The sequence below is a fragment of the Ambystoma mexicanum genome, chromosome 11 (assembly GCF_040938575.1).
Source record: "Ambystoma mexicanum isolate Mex_15411 chromosome 11, UKY_AmexF1_1, whole genome shotgun sequence".
Taxonomy (NCBI): domain Eukaryota; kingdom Metazoa; phylum Chordata; class Amphibia; order Caudata; family Ambystomatidae; genus Ambystoma; species Ambystoma mexicanum.
Genome location: NC_090934.1, coordinates 833,134,938 through 833,161,236, shown reverse-complemented (window position 1 = coordinate 833,161,236; position 26,299 = coordinate 833,134,938). Strand labels below are relative to the sequence as shown.

The 26,299-nt window shown below is 47.3% G+C and overlaps 1 protein-coding gene across 1 annotated transcript in view; it reads right to left on the bottom strand.

Moving 5' to 3' along the window:
- The window catches only part of TSG101 (tumor susceptibility 101), a 586,297-nt gene extending 566,424 nt beyond the window's left edge, over positions 1 to 19,873 (bottom strand). The window contains exon 1 of the mRNA XM_069623783.1: positions 19,726 to 19,873. Coding sequence (XP_069479884.1) covers positions 19,726 to 19,782 — 57 coding nt within the window. The 5' untranslated portion in view covers positions 19,783 to 19,873. The remainder of the gene's footprint in view (positions 1 to 19,725) is intronic.
- Between the last annotated feature and the right edge of the window lie 6,426 nt (positions 19,874 to 26,299).

Here is a 26,299-nt window from a genome sequence, read left to right as displayed (position 1 = left end):
GCATAAACATCTAGTTTGCTTTGTGTATTCATTAAGTAAGAGGAAAGAAAGTAAGACACTAAGCAGAGTGGGCGGTGTAGAGGGCAGAGAACTGGCTAAACTACAGGGAATATTGTAGTTTGCGGCCATCTCACTTTCAGGGTAGCTGGTATAAAGCAAGAGGGTCATAAGATATAATGTCAAGGAGTATGGGGTCAGCTCATGGGTTGAGCATGTATGCAACCAGCAAGTTACAGAACTAGTTTTGGCATTAAAAAGCATGTGTGATCAGGTACATTTTCAAAAGTGTTCACTTTTAAATATGATGCCTCTTCCCCAACAAAATGAAATATAGTTTGACAGATTTAGATAAACTAACCTAAAGCAAGTATATTATGCAGTGTTTTACAGTATCAATACTGTAAATATGCATTATGCAACAGCTTAAATTTTTAGGAATGGAATTGCATGACTGTCTTTAAAAATAAATAAAGATAACACAAACTGGTCTTTGCCGGTCTGAATATAGTCAGCTTAATAAAAGCGGCATCACAATTACTTCAGGTTTGCAATTATTTGAAAAATAGATTCTTGCCTAGCACTCCCATACAGGCCGTTGATGCTTAAGAGCGGATAAAATGATTATTGCTGCACTCATCTCCATTAGCCCCTTTGAACTTGCATTGAACAGAGAAAAGTGGGCGAAGAGAGCCCTTGGGGCAAGAGAGGATTGCAGTGCGAGCTGTGCTTGTTGAACAGGATAACTTAAATAGCTAGCTTTGCTACACAAGCGTCAATTTGATTAGCACACCTACAGAATTGCATAGCAAATTGCTATGTGACACTGCTTATTTTATGCCTTGCAATCTTTTCAGGGATGGGATTCGAGTAGCCTCTTGCAAGTTAGTATTAGAGTTCATCAACTTCCAGAAGTCCGACGTGTTTCTATTTGCCAGTGCTCTCAACATTTTTCAGAGTCTCTCTGAGCAAGGAGTACCTGTAATCAAGCAGCCAATTTTTAGAACGGTGCTTGCAAAGTCTACGCTCCAAAAGACACGGTTCAGAGAGGCACAGTCCAGGCGCACAGATATTTACATACAGGAGTCTTTTTTGGCTTTTTAATTACTCTATCAAAGACGTGTTTACATATATGATGCATCGTCACAGGGCCAGATATCATCTCGTCAAATTCAACCATAGCCTCTGCATAGGTGCAGGAGGCAAAGAATGAAACAAAGTCCTTGTCTTTAAAAGAAAATTCAACGTATTGAATTTAGAAACCGCTTTTTCCATTCCAGATCAGCCTGTTGCCCACGCTATTTATCACCAGATTTAAGAGGCAAACAGCAACAGTGCTGTCTTCACCTACCACCCTCCAAATTAGTTGAAGCGCTAGATGGTCACTAAAACTGGTATCCTCAATACAAAGTGTTTTACAATTCTGAAATCTCTCTCCTGAAGTGAAAATATAATCCAACACTGCTTTCTGCTGGTACATCCCCACTGATGTTACCATTAAATTGATGCAAGGCTCAGATTTGCAGAAGGCCGTTCCATGCTACTACCCTATTTAAGTTGCTTTTTTCTTTTAAAAAGGCAAGATAAGTATGGAGTTAAAATCCCCACAAGTGGTGTTACAGAGAAGGCCAGCTATCCAATATTTCTACAATCCAGTCCAACAAAGATTGTAGAGCAATTTGTACCGGATTCCAATAGCCGTTTATCAGAAGTGTATGCGTTGTTTTATGGAAGACATTGTTGTCCCACAGAAGGTCGCTTGCTTGGATAAAAGGGTTTGGTTGCATCCATACCTCAGCAGATAAGCCAGACTCATTACGCACCCCAACCCTCAAACCCACCAAAGTTCTTCCCTTCTTAACCTTCATAGCAGGATTTAAAAAAATAAAGTAATTCCATCAAAAAGGGGGTTTCCCGTTAACCATATTTTTTGGAGAATAGGGTGAACGCGTTAAGATAAAAATGCCCTACTTGGAATAGATCAGAACAACCTCTCTTGTTCCAAGATGCTAGATGGATATTGTACGTGGCAGGGTTCGAAGTTAAGATTCAATGAGCAGGAGCTAAAACCAGCTCCTCAGTGTCAGCATCACCCAGTAGGCAGGAGCTACTGCTGGGGAACCAGGAGGGAGGACCCAGCGGACCACAAATCTCACTTCCACACGAGATGCACACTAACTTTTTGTCCATTTTGTTTGATTCATTATGTTTAAATGTGTATTAGATGTGTGTGTCCTATTTCTTCTATAACTGAGTATTTGAGAATGCGTACAATGTCATATATGCAGGTTTGTAAGGTACCAACTGGCCTGGGGAGCCAAATGTAGCTGTTGGTTTTAAACTAACTAGGCTCTCCTAGGCTAGAAGCAGGAGCTAAATAGCTCCCAGTTCCCCTCAGTTTCGAACCATGCGTGGTAGTAGAGCTGTTCTGCCATTTATGCTTGGTGTATTTGGGTAGGAGCGCTTCTACTAACCATGACCAATTTTCATGGTCATCCCACAATCCCAAGCTTCAGACTTCTCATAGCTAGCTCATCATTTGTACAAGTATTCCGCAGTAGCCAAAAATATTTGTACTACCAGGTTGGACCTAATGTGTAATAGAAAATGAATCATTCACAAATTTTACTTGTTCAATGTCACTAGAAAATATGTACCTCAGACTTTCAATGGAACTGAAGCGGGCCAAAACATTTGCTCTGTTACGAGTAATGTTCTCCTTGACAATTGGTAGTCTTTCTAATAACAGGAAATTACAAGTACTCGACAGTGGGCACACAGGAGGACTTCCCGTGTTGTTCCGATCTCTTTTGGTTGACTGCAGCAGATACAGCCAATCTTCTTTGTTCCATCGTAATAAAAGCTACTTCGTCATTATGATTTGGGGCTTTATTTAACATAACGGGCCTATTTGCGTATATAAGAGCTCTTGAGCATTGCGAACGTCTCGAGAACCTCGTTGTTCCTTATGGGTTTTAGACATACAGATTCAAAGGAGTTTGAGAAATGTCCTCAGTAGAAATATTAAATAGAAGATCTATTATATAATCTTGAGTAGAATCACTTCCTTTCACTTCCTCAGATCGTGCCACCTCTTCGCACTGAATCAAATTCCCAGAGGGAGGTTGTGGTGTTAGGAGGCCTCCCACTCAGTTTCTTTCGCCTAGGCCCTCTGTTCTTATTCCTAATAGGGTATAGGGCTTTCTCCATGGTTGCCAATTGGATGATGGAGGGGAATTTCCAGGAGCCACAGTTATTAGTTGCACTGGCTGACTTTTTTTTGTGCCAGATGCATTACAAGGGGCTCTTTTTTATTCTTTGATAGAATATTGAATAATTCAAATTGTGTAGAATTGAGGCTTCAGCCTCCACCTCTTGAGCCACAGCATGCGACTGTTGACTGGGGAAGAGATCCAAGTCATCTGCAATTTTCACTATTGAGGTTATGTCTCCCCCCTCTGGGTGGTTATCCCTGACCCTGCATTGCCTGACTTGTAGGAAGCGCTGGAGCCTCAGGAGAGGGCAGTAGAGACGTGCTACAGGACTTGTGGCTTACCAAGTGACTCATATTTAGTAGAGGCTACAGGATACCCCTTCAAGAAGGCATTTTTTGAATTTGTTGACACAATCATTATTACTTTTTTGTTCACTGAAGTTAATAGTCCTACTAATGAATTTAGGACATAGCTTACTGCTGATATTGTTGTAGCACTCCTGGACAGGCCAGAACTAGGACCAGCAATTGTCAGAGAAAACAATGGAGTTAAGCGTTTTGTCCTCCTGTGACTCAAAGTAATTTAGGAGATTGGTCCAAGGAATGCATAGATTTAGAAGGATTACTTTCATCTTCTGCTAGAATCTCCGAGTTTGCTAGTATCTCCTTCTCCACTTGGCACAGACTTAGAAATTCTGCATCTGGAATTTCATTTGTATCTCTCAGGTCTTGGGCGGGCGATGGGCCCAATTTATGAGGTTTTTGCAGGTTCTCGACGTTCTTGTTAGCAACTAAAGACATTGGACCTCATTACGAGTTTGGCGGTAGCCATGCCGCTATTGGCGGCATGGCTGCCACCGAAATCGCATCCGGGTCCTCGGAATGAGGAATTACCAGGCCATTCCGAGTTCGGAAGGCCTGGTAATTCCTCCCTCCAAGGACCCAGACCCGGTCCTTCCCAATTCCCATTTCAGCCCCCATAGGGCTGAATGGGAGAGGGAGCAAACAACGGGCCATTACGAGTTGGCCCGTTGTTTGCTCCCTCTTCCCCTCGTGGGACCCGGTAAGCACGCTTGGTTTTCCCAGGCATGCTTACCGTATCCCGCGAGGGGAACTCGTAATGAGGCAGTACGGGGTTGACGGCGCCGTAAAAGTGGCCTGCGCCGTTAACCCCGTACCGCCAGGGTCGTAATAAGGCCCGTTATCTTTGCGTATGATGCTGTCGCCAACACATTTAATGGAGCAGGCCTGTTAACGTGGAGTCTGTTTGGCTACCCCTTCCTTGCTAGGATGTTTCCAGGGTCGATAGGCATTCACCATTTAATCCCTGGATAGGACCCAGGTTACCCAGGGCACGAGCGTTAGCGTTCAGCTCTTGAGCAACAAGGTAGTCGATGGACGCCATGCCTACCGTTTTACTGAGATCGTATGGGAACAGCATATTGGTTCTAACTTACACACAAGTCACCACAATTCAGCTCCAGGCCTGAGTCCTCAAAAACAAAAAGGGACCAACCTGCTGGTTAAATAATTCAGAAAGTAATTTAAATATACAGTGTATCATATAATATCACTAAAAAACAAATTTGATGGCTATATCAAACTTTAGAAGCAATCAAGACAATGTTGAAAAAAGGAGAAAAGAAAGTTATTATTGTATTCTGATATTTGTATTCACAAAAGTCCAAATTGGATCAAAAAACCAATAAAAAAGTACATATAAAAAAAAAATCAGTGAAAACATTGTAACACTTATTAAACAATCTTGGATTAAACAATAATGTGACAGAATATTTGAACCAAAAAACACTAAACATTAACAAGAAAAACATAATAGATCATGGTTGGTTAAAAAAAGGATTATGGTGAATTTCTCAATTTGTAACTTAGAACAGGTCTGCCAACGTGCAGGTGTCTTTCACAAAAGTGTTCTTTTGAGATTTATTAGAAAAACAAATTATTCACAGACATCTAGAACACGTTTCGGCAAATAAGCCACCTGTCTGGCAATTAACTCCCAAATTTTGCCTTCCTCAGGGCGAAAGAAGCTGTGTTTGGGACACTCCCCCAATTTTGTGTTTTCTAGATTTTTGGCAACCGGTTTGCTTGGGGAGTTTGATGTATGAGTAACCTGAGTAACTCAGGTGGGTCTTTCTTAAAATTGGAGTACACCAGTTTATCTTTGATATTTTTAGCCCTTTTGAGTGCAAAGCTGGGTAGAGGAGCATCTGGAATACTTAGTTTGACAATGGACCAATATTTGGAAATCAGTTTCTTAATCTGGAAAGTTTGTGGTCCGCATAATAATATTATTGTTCCTCTAACGCGAAGCGTTTTCCATTTTATGGTTTCCTGCAGAATGGACCAATCACCTTGGGGACTTGAGTTTAGTCGACCGCTGTCTCCCATCTTTCATTACTCCAAAGACAACTGGGTCCAACAAAGCAATTAAAGGGAACGCTTCCGCCATCATTTTGGCTAAATCTACATGAGAACTTAAGGTAGGCAGTTTTTTTACTATTTTTTAACTACTTTCAAGCTCATTTTGTTTGTTTGCTTTTCTCAAGCATTTACACTCGTTCAGAGTGACACACGCATGATTTTTCATGCATGTTTCTTTATTTTTCTTACCTATTCCTAGGCCATCAACACGGAAACTAAGAGCCGTGCCATAAAATTAAGAACTCTCCATTGACAAAACTTGCTCCATTTGGTAAACGTATGACTCATTCCCGAAAACAGCAGAACAGCCAGGTATGCCAATTGTATTTGGCCAGATGGCATTTCCATAAACAAAGCTTTTTAGAAATAATGCATTTTCTCCTAAAAATATTTGTGAGCCCTGAACTACCTGAAATTATTCTCCATAGTGGTTGTTTCTACTGCCGCACTACCTGTGAGGTCGACCCGCGGCTGAGATCATCTCTGGCCTATTTTTCCATATTGCCTGCTCCGTTCTTTGCCGCTAAGCACCGCATTTGGTTAACTCTACTTTGTTACAGTCAAACTTTGTGGCATCTTTTGCCGTATGGTTTAAACTTACTTTATAAGCAATCTGGAACAAATTTAGTACTCAAATTCAGAAAGAATTCATGTTCTCTTCTAATTTAAAAAGGAATATTTTTATGTCTGCTTCCCCACAGGGTCCAGTTGTTGTTGTTTCTTTCGCCCTGAGGAAGGCAACATTTGGGAATTGCCAGACAGGTGGCTTATTTGCCGAAACGTGTTCTAGATGTCCGTGAATAATTTGTTTTTCTAATAAATCTCAACAGAACACTTTTGTGAAAGACACCTGCACGTTGGCAGACCTGTTCTAAGTTATAAATTGAGAAATTCACCATAATCCTTTTTTTAACCAACCATGATCTATTATGTTTTTCTTGTTAATGTTTAATGTTTTTTTGTTCAAATATTCTGTCACATTATTGTTTAATCCAAGATTGTTTAATAAGTGTTACAATGTTTTCATTGATTTTTTTTTCCACTTTGTATTTATTGGATTTATTCATTAACAACAGCGACATATACTCAACTCAAGAACAAGTCCAAACTGGACCATAGAAAACACCCCAACCCCCCCCTCGAACCCCTGCCCCACCCACCCCCCAAACAATGAGCTACACAGGGTTCCCAGACAAAAGCAGAAGAGGCACCTCATGGTTGGGAGCACAACTCGGTACAATTACTGGCTGTCTGACCGGTTAGCTCTATCTGCAAGGTCCCCGACAAAACTCATACTTCGGGTGCTTTTGTTCAGTAGCCGATCTGTTCCCACCCTCCCCCCATCATCCAGCTCTGCACATGATCCCAGACCTCAGAGTCTCAGTGCAGCACAGTCTGTATTCAAAAGCACTATAGTCCAATCCTGCAAAAAAGAAGGCATGTCGTCATGTACAATAGCTGTAAGCTTCTCATAAGTGAAGATTGTTAAAAGTTTATGAAACCAATCTGTCTTCGTTGGGCTCTGAGACCCTTTCCATTTCTGGGCCAGAGCCATTCTTTCTGCCCTCAGCATCGCACCGATTACCCTGGGGAAGGGGCCTTCCTCACATTCAGGCCTAGGGGCACCCAGTAAAATCTCCATGGGGTGAAGGGCAGGACAGGTTCCCAGAATACCTTTAATCCAACTGAGTAACTCTGCCCAGTAGACTTGAATAACCGGACACTCCCACCACATATGGAACCAAGTTCCTCTACCGGCACACCGAGGACATTTAGGGGAGACTCCGGGAAACATTTTAGACAAAGAGGCGGCCGAACGGTGCCAAGAGTTGAGAATTTTAAAGTTATGCTCCATGGCTGCAGTATAAAGCTTCCCCCTAAAGACGGCCCGGAGAACGGAGTCCCAATCCCGCTCCTCTAATGCTGTGCCAATTCTCTCCTCCCATACACTCCTGAACGGCTGCCTCCCCTCTAGATCCGCTGTAATTAACACATTATAAATTTTTGACAGGGATCCCTTACTGGAGCTGGCCTCCACAAAAATCTTTTCAAAGGCGGTCAGTTTACGTGAAAGGGAGGCCACCCAACCTGCCTGCGTAAGAATGCCCTTGAGTCGCAGGAAATCAAAAATGGAGGGAGGCTTTTCCGGAAGTAGCTCCAACAGCTGGGGAAAATTCAATAAAGCCTCCCTGGTCAAAGAGCTGCGCGGCCCTCTCCATCCCCTGGTCCGACCACATCTGCGTCGCTCGGAACTCCGTAGCCCCCAAATCAAGTGGCGGTTCCCACAGGGAAGACAAGGGAGAGGGCCATGATGATAGTAATTTGTTATCCCTACAAGGCCTCCACAACCGCCAAAGAACCGCTAGAATTGGGTGGGACCGAGCTACAGCTGGCAGCGCGCGAGGAGGGGCCCAGAGCAAGTCCCTAACCTTGTGGGGATGAACATGCACATCTTCAATGTTTGTCCAATATGTCCTAAGGTCATCTCGCAGGTGCTCTAACATGACTCGCAACTGGGCCGCTTTGTAATACAACTTAAAGTCAGGAAAACCAAATCCCCCGAACGCCTTTGGGAGTGTTAATGTACTCAGCTTTATTCAAGCTCTCTTACCACCCCACACAAAGCGAAGGAGACTCGCCTGAAGCAAAAGAAAGAAGGAGTCCGGGACAGCACAAGGCAGAGAAGAGATAGAGAAGCCTAGGCAGCACGTTCATCTTCACAGAAACCATTCGCCCAAACCAAGAGAGCGTCAGTGAAGCCCACCTATCCAGGTCACGACAAACTTCGGCCACCAACGGGGGAAGTTCAGCTCAAACACCTTACTTAGGTCCCTCGGAATTACCACCCCAAGATACCTGGTACTGACTTTCTCTATTCGCATCACAAACACATCCACTCTACCCTAAATATCTTCGTCACACCCTCCCATGGGCATATTACAGGATTAGAAACATTGATTTTGAGACCGGAGAACTTTCCAAAACCACGTATCAACTCTAAGAACCGGGGCAGCGAGTCATTAATTCCAGACAGATACACCAGGATGTCGTCTGCTAAAAGAGACAGCTTAAATTCGAACTCCCCACATCGCACTCTGTAATCGCCTCTTCCCGTCTAACCGCGATGGCAAAGGGCTCCATAGCTAGAGCATACAAAGGAGGAGAAAGAGGGCAGCCCTGTCGAGTTCCTCTAAAAAGTGAAAAGCTCGGGGACGTGAAGCCATTGACCAGAACCCGCGCAGATGGAGCATTATATAGTGCCGCGACCCACCCACAGAACCTGTCACCAATACCCATCTTTCGAAGCACCTTCATCATGTAAGACCATTCAACGCGGTCAAAGGCCTTTTCAGAATCTAGCGAGAGGAGATAAGCCTCAGACTCATTCTTGGACACTTCATATATTAAATCTAATGTTTTCCGCACATTATCAGATCCCTGCCGCCCTGGAATGAAGCCCACCTGATCCCTGTGAACCAAAGAGGGAATAAGTCTAGACAACCTGGTCGCCAGGATCCTGGCCAATAGCTTCACGTCAACATTTAGAAGCGAAATGGGCCTATATGATTGACATAAGGAGGGATCTTTCCCCTCCTTCGGGATGACCACAATGAGAGCCGACATCATGGAGGGAGGAAGCGACCCCGTCTCCAGGGCCAAATTATACACCTTAGACAAATGCGGAGCCAATGTGGAGCGAAATGTCTTGTAAAAGCAGACGGTGAATCTGTCATCTCCCGGCGCAGTGCCGTACTTCAAAGACGCAATAGCATCAACAACCTCCTGGGGAGATATCGGGAGTTCCAAAGAGGCCGAGCGCTCCTGCGGCAGACAAGGGATGGGAAGCGACACAAAGAACCGATCAACATCTGACCCATCACCAAAATATTCAGAAGTATAAAGGGTTTCATAATAGGACTTAAATTGTTCCGCAATTTGGTCATCCCCCAGCCACCTTTCACCCCCCCCCAACCAGATATGCAATTGACTCGTCGACTGTTACGGAGTTCCCTAAGTCTCCAAGCCAATATCTTGTCCGCCTTTTCCCCCTTCTCCATATATCGCTGTTTCAGAAACGCAAGCTTCTTCTCCGTCTGCCCCACAAGCAAGGCAGACAGTTTAGCTCTCAGCTGTTGGAGCTTAGCCCACTTGTCCGGATCTATCTGCGTCTTCAGCTTCCCCCCTGGCTGGATAGCCAGAATCTGCTCCCTCAGTTTGCTCTCTTCCCTAGCCTTTTCCCTCTTCCTCCTAGCTCCCATTTCCAACAAAACACCTCTGATCGTAGCTTTAAATGCATCCCACACTCCAATCCCAACCTCTCCAGTGTCATTTAAGGTGAAGAATTCAACTATCGAGTCTAGCAGGGACTGCCTTAGCGCACTATCCTGCCGCAGTGAATCATTACATATCCATCGCGATTTGCCCCTGACCCCTGGGGGAATCCCCAAACTAACACAAATCATATCATGATCGGACCATGGGATGGACTCCACCTTGAAGTCGGAGATATATTCATGGACTAAGGAATCAACCAGCACATAGTCAATCCTAGAGAATGAATGATTTACTGAGGAGAAATAAGTAAATAGAGGATCGTGATTACCAACATCAGGGTGAGCATCTAAAAGTTGTAGGTCCATATTTACCTTCCAAAACCAATCTGCCATCCTCCTCTGGGATCTAAGATCAGGACACGGGTTTGAGGATTTCCTGTCTTTATCTGGATTCAAAACCATATTGCAGTCTCCCCCTACAATGATTGCTCCCTCTGCAAAATCCCTGATTTTCCCGTTCATCCCCTGCCAAAACACATCCTGATCCTCGTTCGGTCCGTACACTCCCACCAAGGTAAACAACCTACCCCTTACCTCCCCCTTGACCATAATAAAACGCCCCTCTGGATCCACTTTACTGCGCGTCTGGGGAAACCATGAGCATGACCCCAAGTCTTTTCACCCCATATGATGATCGAAATAGGTATTGAATAGCCCTGGATTTGAAGGCGGGTTCTCTCCCCTTAACCCAATGGGATTCCTGTACAAAGAGAAAGTGCAACTTTAACTGCCAGAACTCCCTGAGCACCAGCGACCTCTTAGTTGGAGAGTTCAGGCCTCGCGCGTTTAGAGACCCCACAGAAAGAGAATAAGGAAACTCATTCATAAGGACAGACGTAAAACCACATGAGAGCGCCGCCCCCGAACCAAGGTGCCCACCAAAAAAACCAGAACATACATGTTGAACCCGATAATCATGGTAGCTCCCAACTCCCCCTTCTGCCTCACCCAACCCCCACCCCTCCCCCCGACCAACTTCTGAGCGTCTGAAAGGACTGCATCATCCTACAGTCAAGCCTTCAGACCACCAAGGCTCGCCTCCACCAGGGCGAACAAGCTCACACAGAACACAACAGTTTCCGGGCCCCCCAGACCCAAAGAACGAAAGAGAGGAAAGAAAAGACAGCATCCGGCATCCCCCCACCACCAGCCAGACCATGAAGCGATCTAGCTTAGGGATCGGAGCAAAACCAACTATACTCAACCCATTTCAAGCACAGTAGCAGTCAGAGGACAGCAGAGGCTCCATCCTCCAGTTAGGTCGGCGCTTGTCCCGGGGAAGGGGGCGCTATCTTCCTGTATTTCCTATGTCCCCGAACGCGCCGTCGTCCCAGGGATGCCGGAGAGTCCCCGAGGGGACCCCCAGCGAGAACGTCATCTTACTTGACCTGCTCCCGAAGGGAGTCACTCAACAGCTCTGTCATTGCTTTCCTGATGTCGGACTCTGAGGTAAGAACATGTCTCTCTCCGTCGAGTTCGAAGGTGAGAGAAAATGGGTGCCCCCATCTATACCGCACTCCCTTCGAGTGCAACCACCTCGTTAATGGCCCACAGAGTCTCCGGCGAGCCAATGTGAGTGCAGAAAGATCCTGGTAAATGGAGATCTTGGCACCATTCCACTCGATCACACCTTTTTTTACGAGCGAGCTCCAATATCTAAGTCTTCTCTCTATAGTAGTGGAACTTCACTAAGACGGAGCGAGGGCCTCCCGCACGACCCCCTGCTCTATGAGCTATGTCAATGGTAGGAACATTAGTATTCTCTCCTTCAAAGACAAGGCTTATGATTTCTTTGACCTTTCGCTCCAGGTCAACTTGCGTCTCTCCCTCCTGCTCCGGTATGTTAAGGATCTCAAATTAGAGCGTCTCTCTCGATTTTCCAAATCGTCAAGCTTGAGGGCAATCTTTTCCTCCTTTCTCTCAAGCTCTGCCAGCCGCAGGTCAAACTGAGTCTCAAGGAGATCCACAGAAGATTGATTGGCCTCGAGGGCCTGAACCCTATCCTCCACATCGTCCACCTTCTTATCCAGGGAGTCAAGTCTCTTCCCTATGTCTGCCCTAAACCCTCGGATCTCCTCAAGAAGAGCTGCCATACTGCGGCCCATATCCTGGGTATCAACATCTTCTTTTTGGCCGGAGACCTGCATATTGATGTCCTCTCTTGAACCCTGGGGCGACCTCTGGAATCGCTGGAGAGCCCTCACTCCCTGTATCCGCACTCCAGTCTCCTCATAGGCCGGTGTTCAGATCGATTCACCACAGGAGGAGCACTAACCGACAACAGGACCAAGGAGGGCCTTCAACAAGCTCTGAGAGAGCGCCCCTCCAGAGCGCACCCAGAGACCACATAGAAACCGAAGAAGTGAAGAGAAGCAAGAAGAATCAGGGCTCCCCTCCAACCGCTAGGCAGTATCCACTCCTCCCACGCCTGCTTCCAGAACATTAAAGGAGAGATACAGACACCGCCGGAACTCAGGCAGGGTCCACACGCTCCACAGTGTCTGCAAACGTCGCTACTACAAAGGCCAAGACTCCCACACAGCTGCCACCTCCAGCCAACAACAGCTTCTGGGTCCTTTTTCAGACAGCCTTAGTCTCTCCTTGCCGCCACCTCTCAGCAGGCTATTTCGACAGGGTATGTGGGGAGCCGGGCTATAACGCGCCCTTTCCCATCACCGGGCTTCGCACATCTCGCGACTCCCCTGCCGCGCTCCAAGCACGGTGCAGATCCCTTCCTCACAGGTCTGATCAGACCGGACCCACGCAGCACACCGGCACCTCACGCCACTCCCCTCAGGTCACTGTACCGAAGGCGGATGTTGAGCAGGCCGGGGAGTGGGGGGTGGACATTGCTTCAGTCACTGGGCCGTTTGGAACCTCTTTGTTCCACCCCCACCTGCAAGCCACTCCGTTCTGCACAGGTCCTCCGCCGGGGCTCACCGCAGTATACTTGCTCCACGCTCCGTCTCCTCAGCAAGATCAGGGGCCTTTCCTCGCTCCGCCCGGGACGCAGGCAGGCAATCACTGCACCTCGCTCCCCCAAAATACAGGCACTCTCTTCTCCTCCGGGGGGAGCCAACAGCCCCCTCCCGCAGGAACCGCCACACAACGGTCGCCGCAGAGGGGGGGGGCCACGGGCCAGCAGCAAGGCCGTGAGGGGGCGCCGGTCTGGTTGCTGGAGCCTCTGCCCCTCCCCCACCGCCAGCGAGACAGCGCTGCGCGGTTCTCCTTGGCGGGGCCGCACTCTCGGCTTCGTTCGGCTTGGAACCCTGGAGGCTGCAAACTCTGCGCTCCCGGCACCTCCCGATACCGGGAGTTCGCTCTTCTTGGTCCTGGAGCTATAAGCCAGCCCCAGGGGGGGGGTCAGCACACGGCTACAATGGGGCTGGAGCGGCCCAAATCAAGAAAAAGGCCGCCCTGGGGAGGAGGTCAGCCGAGAAGCTTCAGCACATCTCGGCGCCCCCTGGTGGCTCGCCTTCACTGATTTTTTATATGTACTTTCTTATTGGTTTTTTGATCCAATTTGGACTTTCGTAAATACAAATATCAGAATAAAATAATAACTTTCTTTTCTCCTTTTTTCAACATTGTCTCGATTGCTTCTAAAGTTTGATATAGCCATCAAATTTGTTTTTTAGTGATATCATTACATGATACACTGTATATTTAAATTACTTTCTGAATTATTTAACCAGCAGGTTAGTCCCTTTTGTTTTTGATATATTGTTGTCCTGCCCCACTGCTGTGTTTGGGACACGCCCCCAATTTTGTGTTTTCCAGGCCCGAGTCCTGTCTGCTGCCAGTTTGTCGCTGCGGACTGCACTCACACAATGCACTGAGTATTTAAAGGGTGGTGAAACTTCAAAACGATTCCTCTGGAAACCAGGTCCCAAGAAAGCAAAACAGTCCACTACACTGCACTCATACCCACTACCTTTATTACATATTGATGATGATACATGGTCAGACAAAATAAACGTAGCATACAATAAATCATGGTACATCCAACATGATTCAAAAAACAATTGAGCTAACCGACACTAATCAATTCATGAGAAATACATAAATACTTAAAATCTGGCTTTTTAAAACCATTATAATACAATCATGGGGTAACATTAATTAAATTGCACCTTCTGAACGAAGCTCAAAGAAGATATTTGGCTGCATATCGGTTAGCTCATCACTTGTTCTAGAACAGGGATTGATCTAGACTACAAATTCTATGCAGCAGAAATATTGGTTTCAGATATAATTTCCTGAGGTCCAGATTCATTGGGCATATTAATAAGAAATGAGCATCACTTTCAGTAGTCAATTTGCAATACTCACATTTATCGGAAAAATGTTTGTCCCAATACAGCTGGCCAAACTGAAGTCTATTCATCAACAACTCATCTTCCACATCATGATATTAACTTTTAATGACTGTTTTGGACTTTTAATCTATTACCTCTGGTGTCTGCCACCATTTGTCACAACACATGCTTTTGAAATGTTTTTAATATATGTATAGCATGGCCTGGACGTCCCACCCTCCTGTGACAAAACTTTAGAGCGCCAAGAGCTAGGGAACTTCATATGCGTGCCCATTATCGGATATGGCCCCAGAGCTTAGTACCACTAGGGAGAAATCTACAGGGGTTGATGCTTCCTACAAGTGGATTTGGTGGCTAAAGGAGCAGATCTCTTCATTGTCTGGTTTGGAGATTAATAACCAGTTTCAAAGGAAAGGACTGGATACTCCAGTCGTAGAAGAAATATGCGATTCCCATTTCCTCGCTCAAGCAACTATTTCTTTTGAAGAAAAAAAAATAAAGATACAAAAATAAAATCAGTGCAAGCTTAATCCAGTTCTTTGACAATTTCCAAGAAATACTTGTTCTTAAGTTTGAAAACAACTGGGGGTTCTTGCATCATTCAGGCTGGCCGAGAGAGAGATGTACAGTAGCAACATTCATACATACGATACTAGTGAACACCAGTGCTGCGTTTGGCAAACTGTAGATAAGCAGCATAAACTCATATCTACATTCAAGGAGAATTACAATCCTTTGCATGGGAAAATGTGGATGAGGGTACCACTGGGGATGTAAACAGGGGGCAACAACATTTTGTTTCCTCACAGAAGCTGGTAGATCAGAATAATCTCAGTTGTGCCGCAACAACATTTGGAAAAGAGGTCCTTTTCTTAGTAACCACTCTACAGAAACTCTAATCTCCACTTCCATGCTAAGCAAAATTGACTACGGGTCAAGCCTAGTCCCTGGCCTTCCCATCTACTCTTTCCTCTCTCTAGACTAAGTCCTCAACTTTTCTACCCACGGTGTCTACAACCTAAACGATCCTCCCCCACTTCTATAGACAGACAACATGCTGGCTGACTTTCCACGCACACCCGCTCTCTTTTTTCCTAGTTCTTTCTCCTAGCCTACAAAGCTATCAATGGACTTGCTCCTCAGTACCGGTCTAATTGTATTTCAGTTTACTCACCATCTTGTTTCTTCCGATCCTCCTCTGCACTCAACCTCACCGTCACGTAACCCCTCTCTGCTTCATTTCCCCTCTCCCCCATCCTCCCTCCCAGACCTGACCCCTGCCTCCAGTGAAGCTTAATAATGTAATTTTATAATATTTATATAGTACTTCTATTTCGTTTGAAGCACTACACCAGGGTTCGAAATTGAGGGGAGGTGGGAGTTATATATCTCCTGCTTGTAGCTTAGAAAAGCCTGGTTAGCTTGACACCCAACAGCTACCAGGAGCTACGTTTGGCTCCTCAGGCCACCTGATGCCAAAATAAACACCTATGGGAATATAACACTGTGTGTTTGGGACTATCAATAAACATTAGGACACATCTATATGACATTTAAAGCATACGGGTTGATAAATAATGGAAAAATGAAATGCTTGGATCTTAGGTGGAAGTTAGATTTGCAGAACGCCAGGCGCTAGCTTGTTGTCCCCCAGTGGTAGTGTAACGCTCACCTTGTATCCACAGGGACGTCACTCAGCCTGTTCTGACCTCTTACGACCCTTCCCTGGAGTCTACTCGACTGGAGACTGGGCCTGAAACACAGGATTGGTAGAGTTTAACTCCCTATGGTCTCTGTGTGCTTGAACCCCTTCTTCCCTGGGGTCCAACCCTTCCCTTTGATCCACAGCTCACCTTGTTTTCTTGGAAAGTGTGCTCTCCGTCCTGCTTTCAGCGCAGGGGCGCGTTGCTTGATGCGGGCTCGTTGCTGACTAGTTACTTTACTGGCAAGAGTCCGACAGGTAAGCATAATGAGTCTTTTGAACAGTTCTCTAACTTCGCTCCTTTCCTTTCTTAGATGATGGCCGGCGTCCGGGGATGGCGACGTGCTGCTGAGATGAGTAGCGCTGAAGGGGAGTGAGAGCGCGATGCGACCCTTTCGTATTTGTATTGAACTGAGTTCTTTTTCTGTGTCTTTTAGGTGCCGCGACGTTTTCAGCCTGGATGCCGGTTATGAAGAAGAAATGCAGTGAGTAAGCGCGGTATGCGGCGCCTCTAGATGTTTCCACTCTAACCTGAAGTGTCTTTTCCCTCTTGCAGATGGATGAGATGTTCCGGAGACAGAGTTCCCCCAGAGCAGCTGGGATTCAGGTAAGCGTTTGAAGCTCGTCCAGTCTTTAAAAATAAGCGAAGATTTGCTGAATGCTTACTAATGCCTTTTTTCTGTTCTTTTCCCTTTTCCTTAGGAAGCAGCGTGCCGGGATGGGAATGACACCGCCGAAGATGCCCGCAGAGCAGTAGGAGCGATGAATGAAGGGCAGAAGCGCCGCAAGGTATGGCTGTTCTTGTTCTTGCAGGAGCTGAGCGCAGAAGAAAGATGCAGGTCTACTGGAGACTGATCCGAACACGGTGAATGTCACGCTGCAGGTGCAGAAAACACAAAGCATGTTTCTCAGCCTGGACGTGGCTTAAATAGTCTCTGGGTATCCCAGGTGTCTCTGGGCTGAACCACACCCAAAAGACTAGACTGCACATGCAGTTCTGGGAACCGAAATATGTGGGGGCATCCATCTTGGCCCATCGATGCACTACAAGTCCAATCCCCAATGTTATCCTATGGGAGTGAGTGAGTCTGGTGCCACAAGCGCCAAGTCTGACTCCAAGTGGACCTTTGGAGGGATGGAGAGGCCCTTGAGGGCCATGTAGGTGATCGTGGCCTGGCTCCAGCCTGACATTTTAGGAATCATGACAGGTAGCTCCTGGTCACTGCTTAACGCTGGATATCCAGGAGCTGCCTTTAGCTCCTGCTTATCCAATCTTAATTGTAATCCCTGCTACAGCCCCCCCTAAAGTTAATGATACCTTTGTATGCCACCTGTGTACATATATTGTTCTCCCCCCGTTGCTTTGTTTGTCACGGTTATATATGTCCCAATTGTATTTACTCCCTCATGGACTGGATCATCCCTTGTTCTCATCTTTGTGCTATTTTACAGAGACACTTTGCTGGAATGCCTCCAAGTTCTGTGTAATTCTAAGTCATTTCTAATCCATATTCTACAAATACCCCCATTTAGTTGAGGTTGATGCAACTAAAACATATCTTTCATTACACAATGCAATACTCTGTAAGGCAGAAACAATGCCCCTGTGCCAAATCCATACAGCAACCTAGAGCCAATCAACAATGGATCCATCAAAAAAAGACCCCATATGCTTTTCACCCACCAAAGGATCTAGACTTAAGATATATCTTGGTAGAGAAAACAAGCGGCCACTATACATGCATAGAGTCTGAACATGTAATGACAACAGGCACAATCATTAATCCAAATCTAAACCACATTTGCCAACTGTCCTATAAATTAGTGCGGGTGTTCAACAGATAGCACAAGCACCAACCCAACCTCTCCAACTCCCTCAACAAAAGCATCCAGATCACGTGCTAGTGTCCAATCTACACTGCATTCTCCAGTTTATCTGATTTACTATCGCCCAAAGCACACTCCAACAGCAGGAGCTATAATGAATATCTAGAAAATCTTTTCAAAATCAACTACCACCATGTAAAATAAGCACAGGGTTTTTAGAAGCAGATCATCACCCAAATGCAACTGAAGCACTATGTCTAACAAAATTCCATCTGTGAGGGGGCGGAATAGCCTGAACCTTTTTGATTTTTTTCAGTGTAAAATGATGAAGGTAGATCGGTCTCTGAAATGGAGGCCTGCTGATCAGAACCCCCTTTCATGATGATCCATGTTGAAAAGCAGAGTAGAAACTTGTAACTCTGCTAAACCGGTCTACTGACCCCTCTTGGCAAACTATCTTGTAGTTAATCAATATGGCAGCCACAAAGTGGCCTGTGCATTCCTGCCAAAAACGGATGGAATGAGAAGTCCAGCAGTGTGCATCTCCATCCAACTGTGTGTAGTCATGATCCTAAATTAAATAAAAATATTGTGTGCCACAGTTAAAACTCCAAACATATTCCATGTCTGGTTTTGACATGGTGGTCTCTGGGTGGGACTCTACAATTAAACAGGCCTATTGTGTGATATTACTGTGCACACAATACTATGACATAATAGGCCAGTAGAAATGACTCACCAACAAGAACCTTTCTGTATCTGCTTCTGGGAATCGAGTTTCACCAAAACAGCCATATGGCCCCAGCCCAGGAAAAACCCACATTGATCTCTCTGAGAATGCTTGTCACCTCCTCCAGAAGATAGGTGATTTAACCACGACTCATCCTTGTACTCGTGTAGTGCAGTAATCACTTTGTCACGCTGTTGGGAATAGATGCATATTGTGACTCCAGCTTATTCTTCCAAAATAAAAAATAAGTGTGCAGTTAACGTTTGAAACACTGACTGCATTTTTCAACTGCTACAACACTGATACTCAACATGAGCACTGCACAGTGCTTGAAAGCAAGCGTGGGGGTGCACTATCATTCTAGAAATACGTTAACTCATACCAGAAAATCACTAACCTGCTTGTGATTATGCTAATATGAATGCATGCATCACCGACAGGGTCACCAAACTTACAGATGAACTGATGCCAATCAATAAACGTAGTTCAAGTCTGTTGGTGAATATTTGGGTGACCCCCGAGACAATACTTCTTTAACAAAATTCAGGACTTATACCGAGACCACGAGCGATTAAAGTCTTGTTTTTTTACCTCTAGATATATAAAGTATTTCAAATGCCTGGGGACGCACAGTCTCCTAGGGGCTTTCAACCCTATTACTAATCCCCTCCACTAGTAGATAAGAGTCAGATACTTTCGACCGAACCTTTTCCTTACCTCGACATAGCCCCCTCTTTCCCTACATCCCCACAGGGCTGGTATCAGATGCAACCTCCAAACACTCAATTGTCCTGCTACCTCACGCACCCCGAGCTAGAGGCAGTATCGAGCATTGACATGGGAATAAGGTGCCAGTTTATTTAGTTAAAGGTCATCACCATTCAAGTTCAAATTTGAGAAATCGCCAAATTATTGTGGATTGAAATGTTTTTTGCAGAGCGACTTTTTTTTATGAGAAAAGGACGGCTATTCTAGAAGACAAGTATACAATACGTTCAAAGCCTGCTTTGTATACAAAATCGCTATTCTCCCACGTAATTCGGGAGAGTTGGCATGTATGTGTTGCTAAGGGCTCCTGGGCTACCCGTCTCGTGTACCCAACCAGCAAGTCCCCGCTTCAGTCTGCACCACGCACTGAACACAAACTCGTACCCGCTTACCTTTGCCAGCATCTTCTTGATCTGGCCCTCTGACACGGTCATGATTCCAGCAGACATCGCAATCCCTCACACCATTAGCAACTACTTCCGATGACAGAAAGGAACCGTCTGACGTTAACGTCACGTGCCGACGTCGCAAGCGTCCAAATGCGCATGCTCAAAGGTGGCTGACTAATGTTCCTAAGCGATTGCACACGTTATCAGGAAGCAGTTGCTGGAAATGTGTGCACCGTGGCGATATCGAGGATGTATCCCACTGCCACTGCACTCGATCGGGACTGTATGTATGCAACCGCAATTCAGTTTTCTACAAACAGCTGGGCACATTTGTTATCGGGGATCACATAAATCATCTTGACTAGTGCCATTATAATTTCCCTCTAAACACCAGTACGTTTATATATCTACCTTTGCAATGATTTAGTTGGACACTTTAGAGCCGAGGCGCATACGAAACTTATGTGTCGATTTACGAGTACCTGGGTGGCAAAAGATGTGTGCTCCTCCCCTCATTTGCATGCACATTGACATCAGTGATGTGACTGAAAACGATATCACAGAATGAGTAATAAGTAAAGGTATCATGGGAAGTTATATTAATAACATGATTGTGGCGTGGGACCCTCCCAAGTGTGTTGCCCCTTTAAGGGGATGCGTCCCTCCCCTGTGTGTTGCATGCCCCAAGCTAATAAAAGAAGCCCCTGCAGGCACGTGCAACAGAACGGCTGCAGACTCCTCAAGAGGAGCTACTGAGTCTGTGTCTCATTTGATATGATATAATAGTTTATTTATATAGCGCCCATACACAATGTTTCAAAGCGCTTCAAGGGAAGGGAAGGGAACAAGGGAAAATACAATGACATTCTCACAGGCCATGAACGGTAAGGATGTGAAATTAACTGTCGTACTCGGCCTGACGACATTTCAGATAGTGCAAGAGCTAAGACATCGATAAGGATAATTTCATGTGGGAGGCACAGGCCCGCATGCCCTGATGCTGTGGGATACTCGTTCCAGCATGGTGGCAGAGGCCCGCACAATCAGGGGCATGGTTGGCTCTGCCCCCACCCCCATTGGTGCTGGTGTCCTGTAGTGCCATGGGCCCTGTCGGATGTCCAGGTGAGGCCTCAACCCCCAAAGGCACTCGGCCTGTTGAGTGCTGGTGTCCACAGCACTCGGGCTGGGGGGCTGCCGGATGTCCATCGCGGCCCCCATCCACAACATTGGCGAGGAGGAGGGGAACCCCATGGGCTGCTGTTCCCATGCTGTGGGTTGAAGGTGATCTCCTTTGTTCCTCCGAATAGGGGAAGCAGTACGGAGGAAGAGCAACAGCACTCCTGTGGGGAGGTGCAGGGGAGTTCTTGCATGCTTCACCCAGGCCGCGGCCCTCATTCATGGGGGTGCTCGTGCAGCGGGGATCGGAGTGTGGGGGCAACTCTGTGCCTCCGCTGCCCCTGCAGCATCTATGGCCGTCGGGGGAGAGAGAAGAGAGGGAGAAGGGGCGATCTCTTCATGTCCTGGAGGGAGAGCCCTGATGGCGGACCCCTTGAAGCGGCCCTCTGCGAGGAGGGTGCACGTGCGGCCTAGGGGGAGAGCCATCTTATGGCCCCAGCGGTGTTCGCCGCCTGAGGGAAAGTCGGGGTGACCATCTGCCCCCAGCAGAGTCCACTCAGAAGACGAAGAAACTGTGGCTGCCGGTGAGTGCCATCTGCCCCACCCCTGCCCACTACAAGTCGGAAGGCCTACAGAGCACCACGGAGATCCTGGACGGTGCAGTGAGAGTGTGAGATGCTGCAGTCGGGAGCGATGGAAGGGACCTGTGTGAGCCCGGGCCACCGGCAGTGAAACTAAGATGAAGGAGAGAGGCTGCCTGCATTCTGCAATGATGAGGGCAGCCCTCTAATGCACCAGCAGCCTGAGTGGCTGGAAGACTGGGCCGCTGCGGTAAATCGAAGGACTCCACGCCGGAGCACGGAAAGAAAAAAGATACAAAAGAAGTACAAAAGAGGTGCCTGACTGGGAGCCAGGAAATTTAAAATGATGGCTTGGTGTGCATGCCGATCACCAGCATCATAAGCAACTCCATCAGAATGCCAAGCCCATTTGGCATCCCATTTAGCCCTGAACAGATTTCAATATCAATGGGCTGCTGTTGTGATTTCATTGTCATAACCGTGGGCTATTATCAAGGGTCATGCTAACTCCTACCAGTACAGAGTGGGACTTTGTCTCTTTTGACGTGCAGTGGCACAGGACTCCCGGACAAAAGCATCCCAACGGCATGAGCAAATCCAATGCTTGCTGAAAATTAAATGCAGCCTTTTTCTTTTCTTTGGTATACACCATACATTGTGATTGGTCCACTTAATGGAGAATCGCCAATCCTCCAGCATTTGAGGCTTCGTGACGTGTCGCAGGGCGTGTGTCTGTGTTCCATGTGACATTCTTTGCTCCCTATACAACGTACAGAAAGTCTGCACATATCTGTTTAAGTGTAACTCTGAAATTCCTGAAATTGGAAAGCAGCAACAATGCTCACATGCAGGCAAGTTCTTTGCGTAAACCTCCTCAACACACAATGGATAAAGAAAGGACGTTGTTGACCAAGATGGAGCATCCAGGCCGGTGCCCTTCAGTATCCCGCGCCCGGCGGTGAGGTGGACGTCCAAAGGGGGTGAACATCCAAGGTGCTTCATGTCGGAGCTGTTGAGAGGTTTCCTGTCTGATGCCCAGGCCTCTGGCGGTGTGTAGAATGCAGTGCTCTGTGCCGCAGCAAAGAAGAAAGTGAAGACCCCAGGCCGTGTGGCGGTGCAGTATCATTGGGCTCCACATCAGAGCGTAAATGACGGTACACAGGGCCCAGTGCAGATCCTGGGCCCGGTGGTGAGCTACAGAATGCCCCAAGGAGAGGCAATGAAAACTGGTGCTCGTATCGTGTGAGTAGTGAGGTCAGACCCTGGAACCTGCCGGCAGTGAAACTGGCATTTTTGCTTGCTCCATGTCGGAGAAGGTCAAACGAAAGAACTCTGCGCATGCACCTAAAGCAAGCAGCTGTCAACGAAGCAGAGTGTTCCAGTGCACATTCAGAAGGAAAGCAAATCGCTCCATGCCGGCGCTATAGCGAAACGGGAGGTAAATGGTCCCTGGCAGGACCCTGGGCCTACCGGTGACCGGCAGTGTGCCTCACCAGGCTTCAATATGGACAAGGGACAATCGCTCACAGGACACGTAGCTGTGGTAGAAGAATAAGTGAATCCCGCGCCACAAGGCAGTAAAGGGGATAACGGCTTTGTGGGGTGTGCCCGGAGATCGAAACTCCTCAAAGAAAGGCGCTGAGCGTACACAGTTTCCTGGCACGAGTGCCGGGCTTCGGGATTAGGAGCATCCCTTGGTGAAAGTGCAATGCTGGGGCTGGGTGCAGCGTTGCAGGCCCCCGGGGGAGAGCGCAAGTCAGTGTGAACGTGGACGGCACTGCCTAGAGGTACGGACAGCAGTGTCCCGCTGTCTGTCCCAAGTTCCATCAAAGATGGGGGCAAGGATGAGAGCTCCCCGAATGAACAGCACGTAAAGGAACATAGGTGGCTGCCTGCTCACGCTGTTGTGGCTGCAACACCAACAGTGGCCTGCAGCTCCGTGGGGATATCAGGACCTCCAGCAGTGAGCAGCTGAGTGGTCCGAGACCCCGGGTCAGAGAAGTAGTGCAATGTGTTGTGAGGCTGCCTGCCCTCCTCGGAGCGTCTAACCAGGAGAATGCTGCCCCACAGGACAGTAGACTGGGCTACCCCAATGCCAGGTGTCCTGCTGCCTTCCTCCATAAGCCATACCATTTGAACAGGACGGTGGCACTGACACCGAAGAATTCCGTAAGCGGAGGACTGCAGGGTTCACTGCCCCGAAGAAGAGCTGCGAGCAATGGAGGGTTGCAGCTCCTACCGAGTGCTTGTGTGCCCTCCTATGCACCTGTAACATGGTGGTCCTCCAGATTGGGGAGGGCATGGCCAAGAAGGGAGGAGTGAGTGTTATCCTGTCATCCATGGCCCCTATCAGCACCATTGAAAGGAGGGGTGAACGTGATTCTGTCACCCCCAGGCCCTGTCAACGCCCTGTGGTGCAGCCTAGACGCCCAGTCATGCCGAGTCAACCGCATCTCACTGACTGCTCAACGTTAGTGGACTGACTGAGCAGTACTCTGGTGTGGTTGGATGCCCATATACCTGCGTCTCATAGCTCATCCCAACATTAAGAGACTAAGACGATGGGGCCCCTGATGCCCTAGGTGCGGCTTTACCGGTTTTTTAACTGTGACCACTTGCTCACCTCAACATCAAGGGACTAAGCCAATGTGGCCCCTGGTGTCCCAAGGTGCGGCTTTACCGGTTTGTGAACTGTGACCTCGACGGACTTGGACTGGGGGTAAGAGCTATCCTGGACGTGCGCTGATGGAAAGTGAACTGGTCTTGTGCAGTCCTGCAAGTGCTTAAAGAGGACTATATAAATATATGTTGTGAAGGGATGATCCCGCATTTGGTAGGTGTGCCTGCAGGTAACAGTGGTATCAATCAGTGTTTGCAGTTTCCACACCCAGGTTGATAAAGGGTTTTGAGACATGTGGTGGAGCTGCCAACATTTCACCGGCGGTTCGCCAACTGCGACTGTCACCCGCGAGTCATGTGTAGAGGGTGTTTTATATGTGCAGTATGTCGATGACCATGTGAGCCTCTGTGTGTTGTTGTGGCAGGTCCTATCTGTTGTTTGATCCTATGATTTTGAGGTAGCTCAAGTAATGTAGTTCTGTAACTGAGGGAGGGGTTGGTTATGGTTTTAGTAACATTGCTTTTGTTTGTTATGAAAACGAAGGAGTGTGGTGTGGAACCCTCCCCAGTGTGTTTCCCCTTTAAGGGCATATGTCCCTCCCCTGTGTGTTGCCCTTTTAACATGGGCCATGACTTTGTCACTGCCCAAGCTAATAAAAGGAGCCCCTTGAGGCACGTGCAACAGAACGGCTGCAGACTCCAGAAGAGGAGCTACTGAGTCAGTGTCTCATTTCATGTGGGAGGCACAGGCCTGCATGCCCTGATACCGTGGGTCCTTTGTGCCGGCACGGTGACAGAGGCCCGCACGGTCAGGGGCATGGCTGGCTATGCCCCCACCCCCATTGGTGCTGTTGTCCTGTAGTGACATGGGGTCTGCCGGATGTCCAGGGCAGGCCCCAACCCCCACAGGCACTCGGCCTGTTGAGTGCTGGTGTCCATAGCACTCAGGGTGGGGGGCCGCCGGATGTCCATCGCAGCCCCCACCCACAACAATGATGCCGTGGCAAAGGCAGGAGACAACATATTGTGATGTCCTGCATATGAATTGTCACTAGTATTTACAAATGTGACAGTATCAGGAGTGAATATATTTTGCAATAGCAGACATTGTGAGATGAATACCTTATAGAGACTCTAGTACGGACCCCGCAGGGCATGGCATGCATCAGCGCCCCCCACCCAGCCACCCCCTGTAGAGGAGGTCCCAAATATGTCCTGCACTCCAGCCACCCATTTTGAGATAGCATACTCGCCACCAAGATATGTGACGTATAAGGAGCAAATAAACCAACAGAGAGCCACAGTGGGGCTCTGTCCAGTACCCATCAGAAGGACTTGTATACCTATTGAAGCGCCAATAACCATACAACCATGGGCTGCATGGTACCCATTGAGCCAACCATACCAGCAGCTGACGCGAAATGAAGACTACTTACAAACTGTCCCTGAAGAGACCCAAAGGGCCCTTATTGAATGCGAATGGTGACAACACATTGGCCCGGACAGACGTTCAGATGAATGAAATGATGATCAAAAGATGACCCTTTACGATGAAATGATATGAATAAGGATGCAATGGACATAGAAGAAGAGACAATATTGAAATATAAAGAAACGTAACCATTAAAAGCAGGTTGGAAATATGTAACTGGCTAAATGCCTGTAAATAGGCTTGGAACGCAAGAAGCTAACGAAACGGTACTGCTTGCAAGGCTTAGTAGAAGGATAGAGCGGCAAGCGCCAACTATATCTACCTCAAGAAGCACATTATACTAGTGCAACTCCATTTTATAAAAGCAGAATTAAGCCCTGGATGGTGAAGGACAAACAGGCCAAGATTCACATACTAGCTCCAAGCCAGGCGAAGCAGCTCATGCCTGGGAAGAAGTAAGAAGCAGCTCATGCCTTGGAAATCGAGGTCAACTCCAGGAAGGGAGGAGAGCAGCAACTCCGAAGAATCGAAACTTAAGAGCATAGAAGCTTGCCCCGTGAAGGTCAAGATAAGGAGGCCCAGGCAGGTAGCGAGGCCGAACAAAGAATCAAATACACAAATAGAGGGAAAATGAAGCCGATTCACGGTGTACTAACACGTGACCAGCCTGGCGCAGAGAGGTACCCACATCTGATGTCATCCAAACCCAGAGGATGCCATAACTTTTCCGGATAAGAAGCTACAGTACGAGGCCACTCTCAGCCAACTAATTGACACATAGGCCTAAGGGTATTGATTGATGAAAAGGAGGCAGGGTGAATCTTGGGCC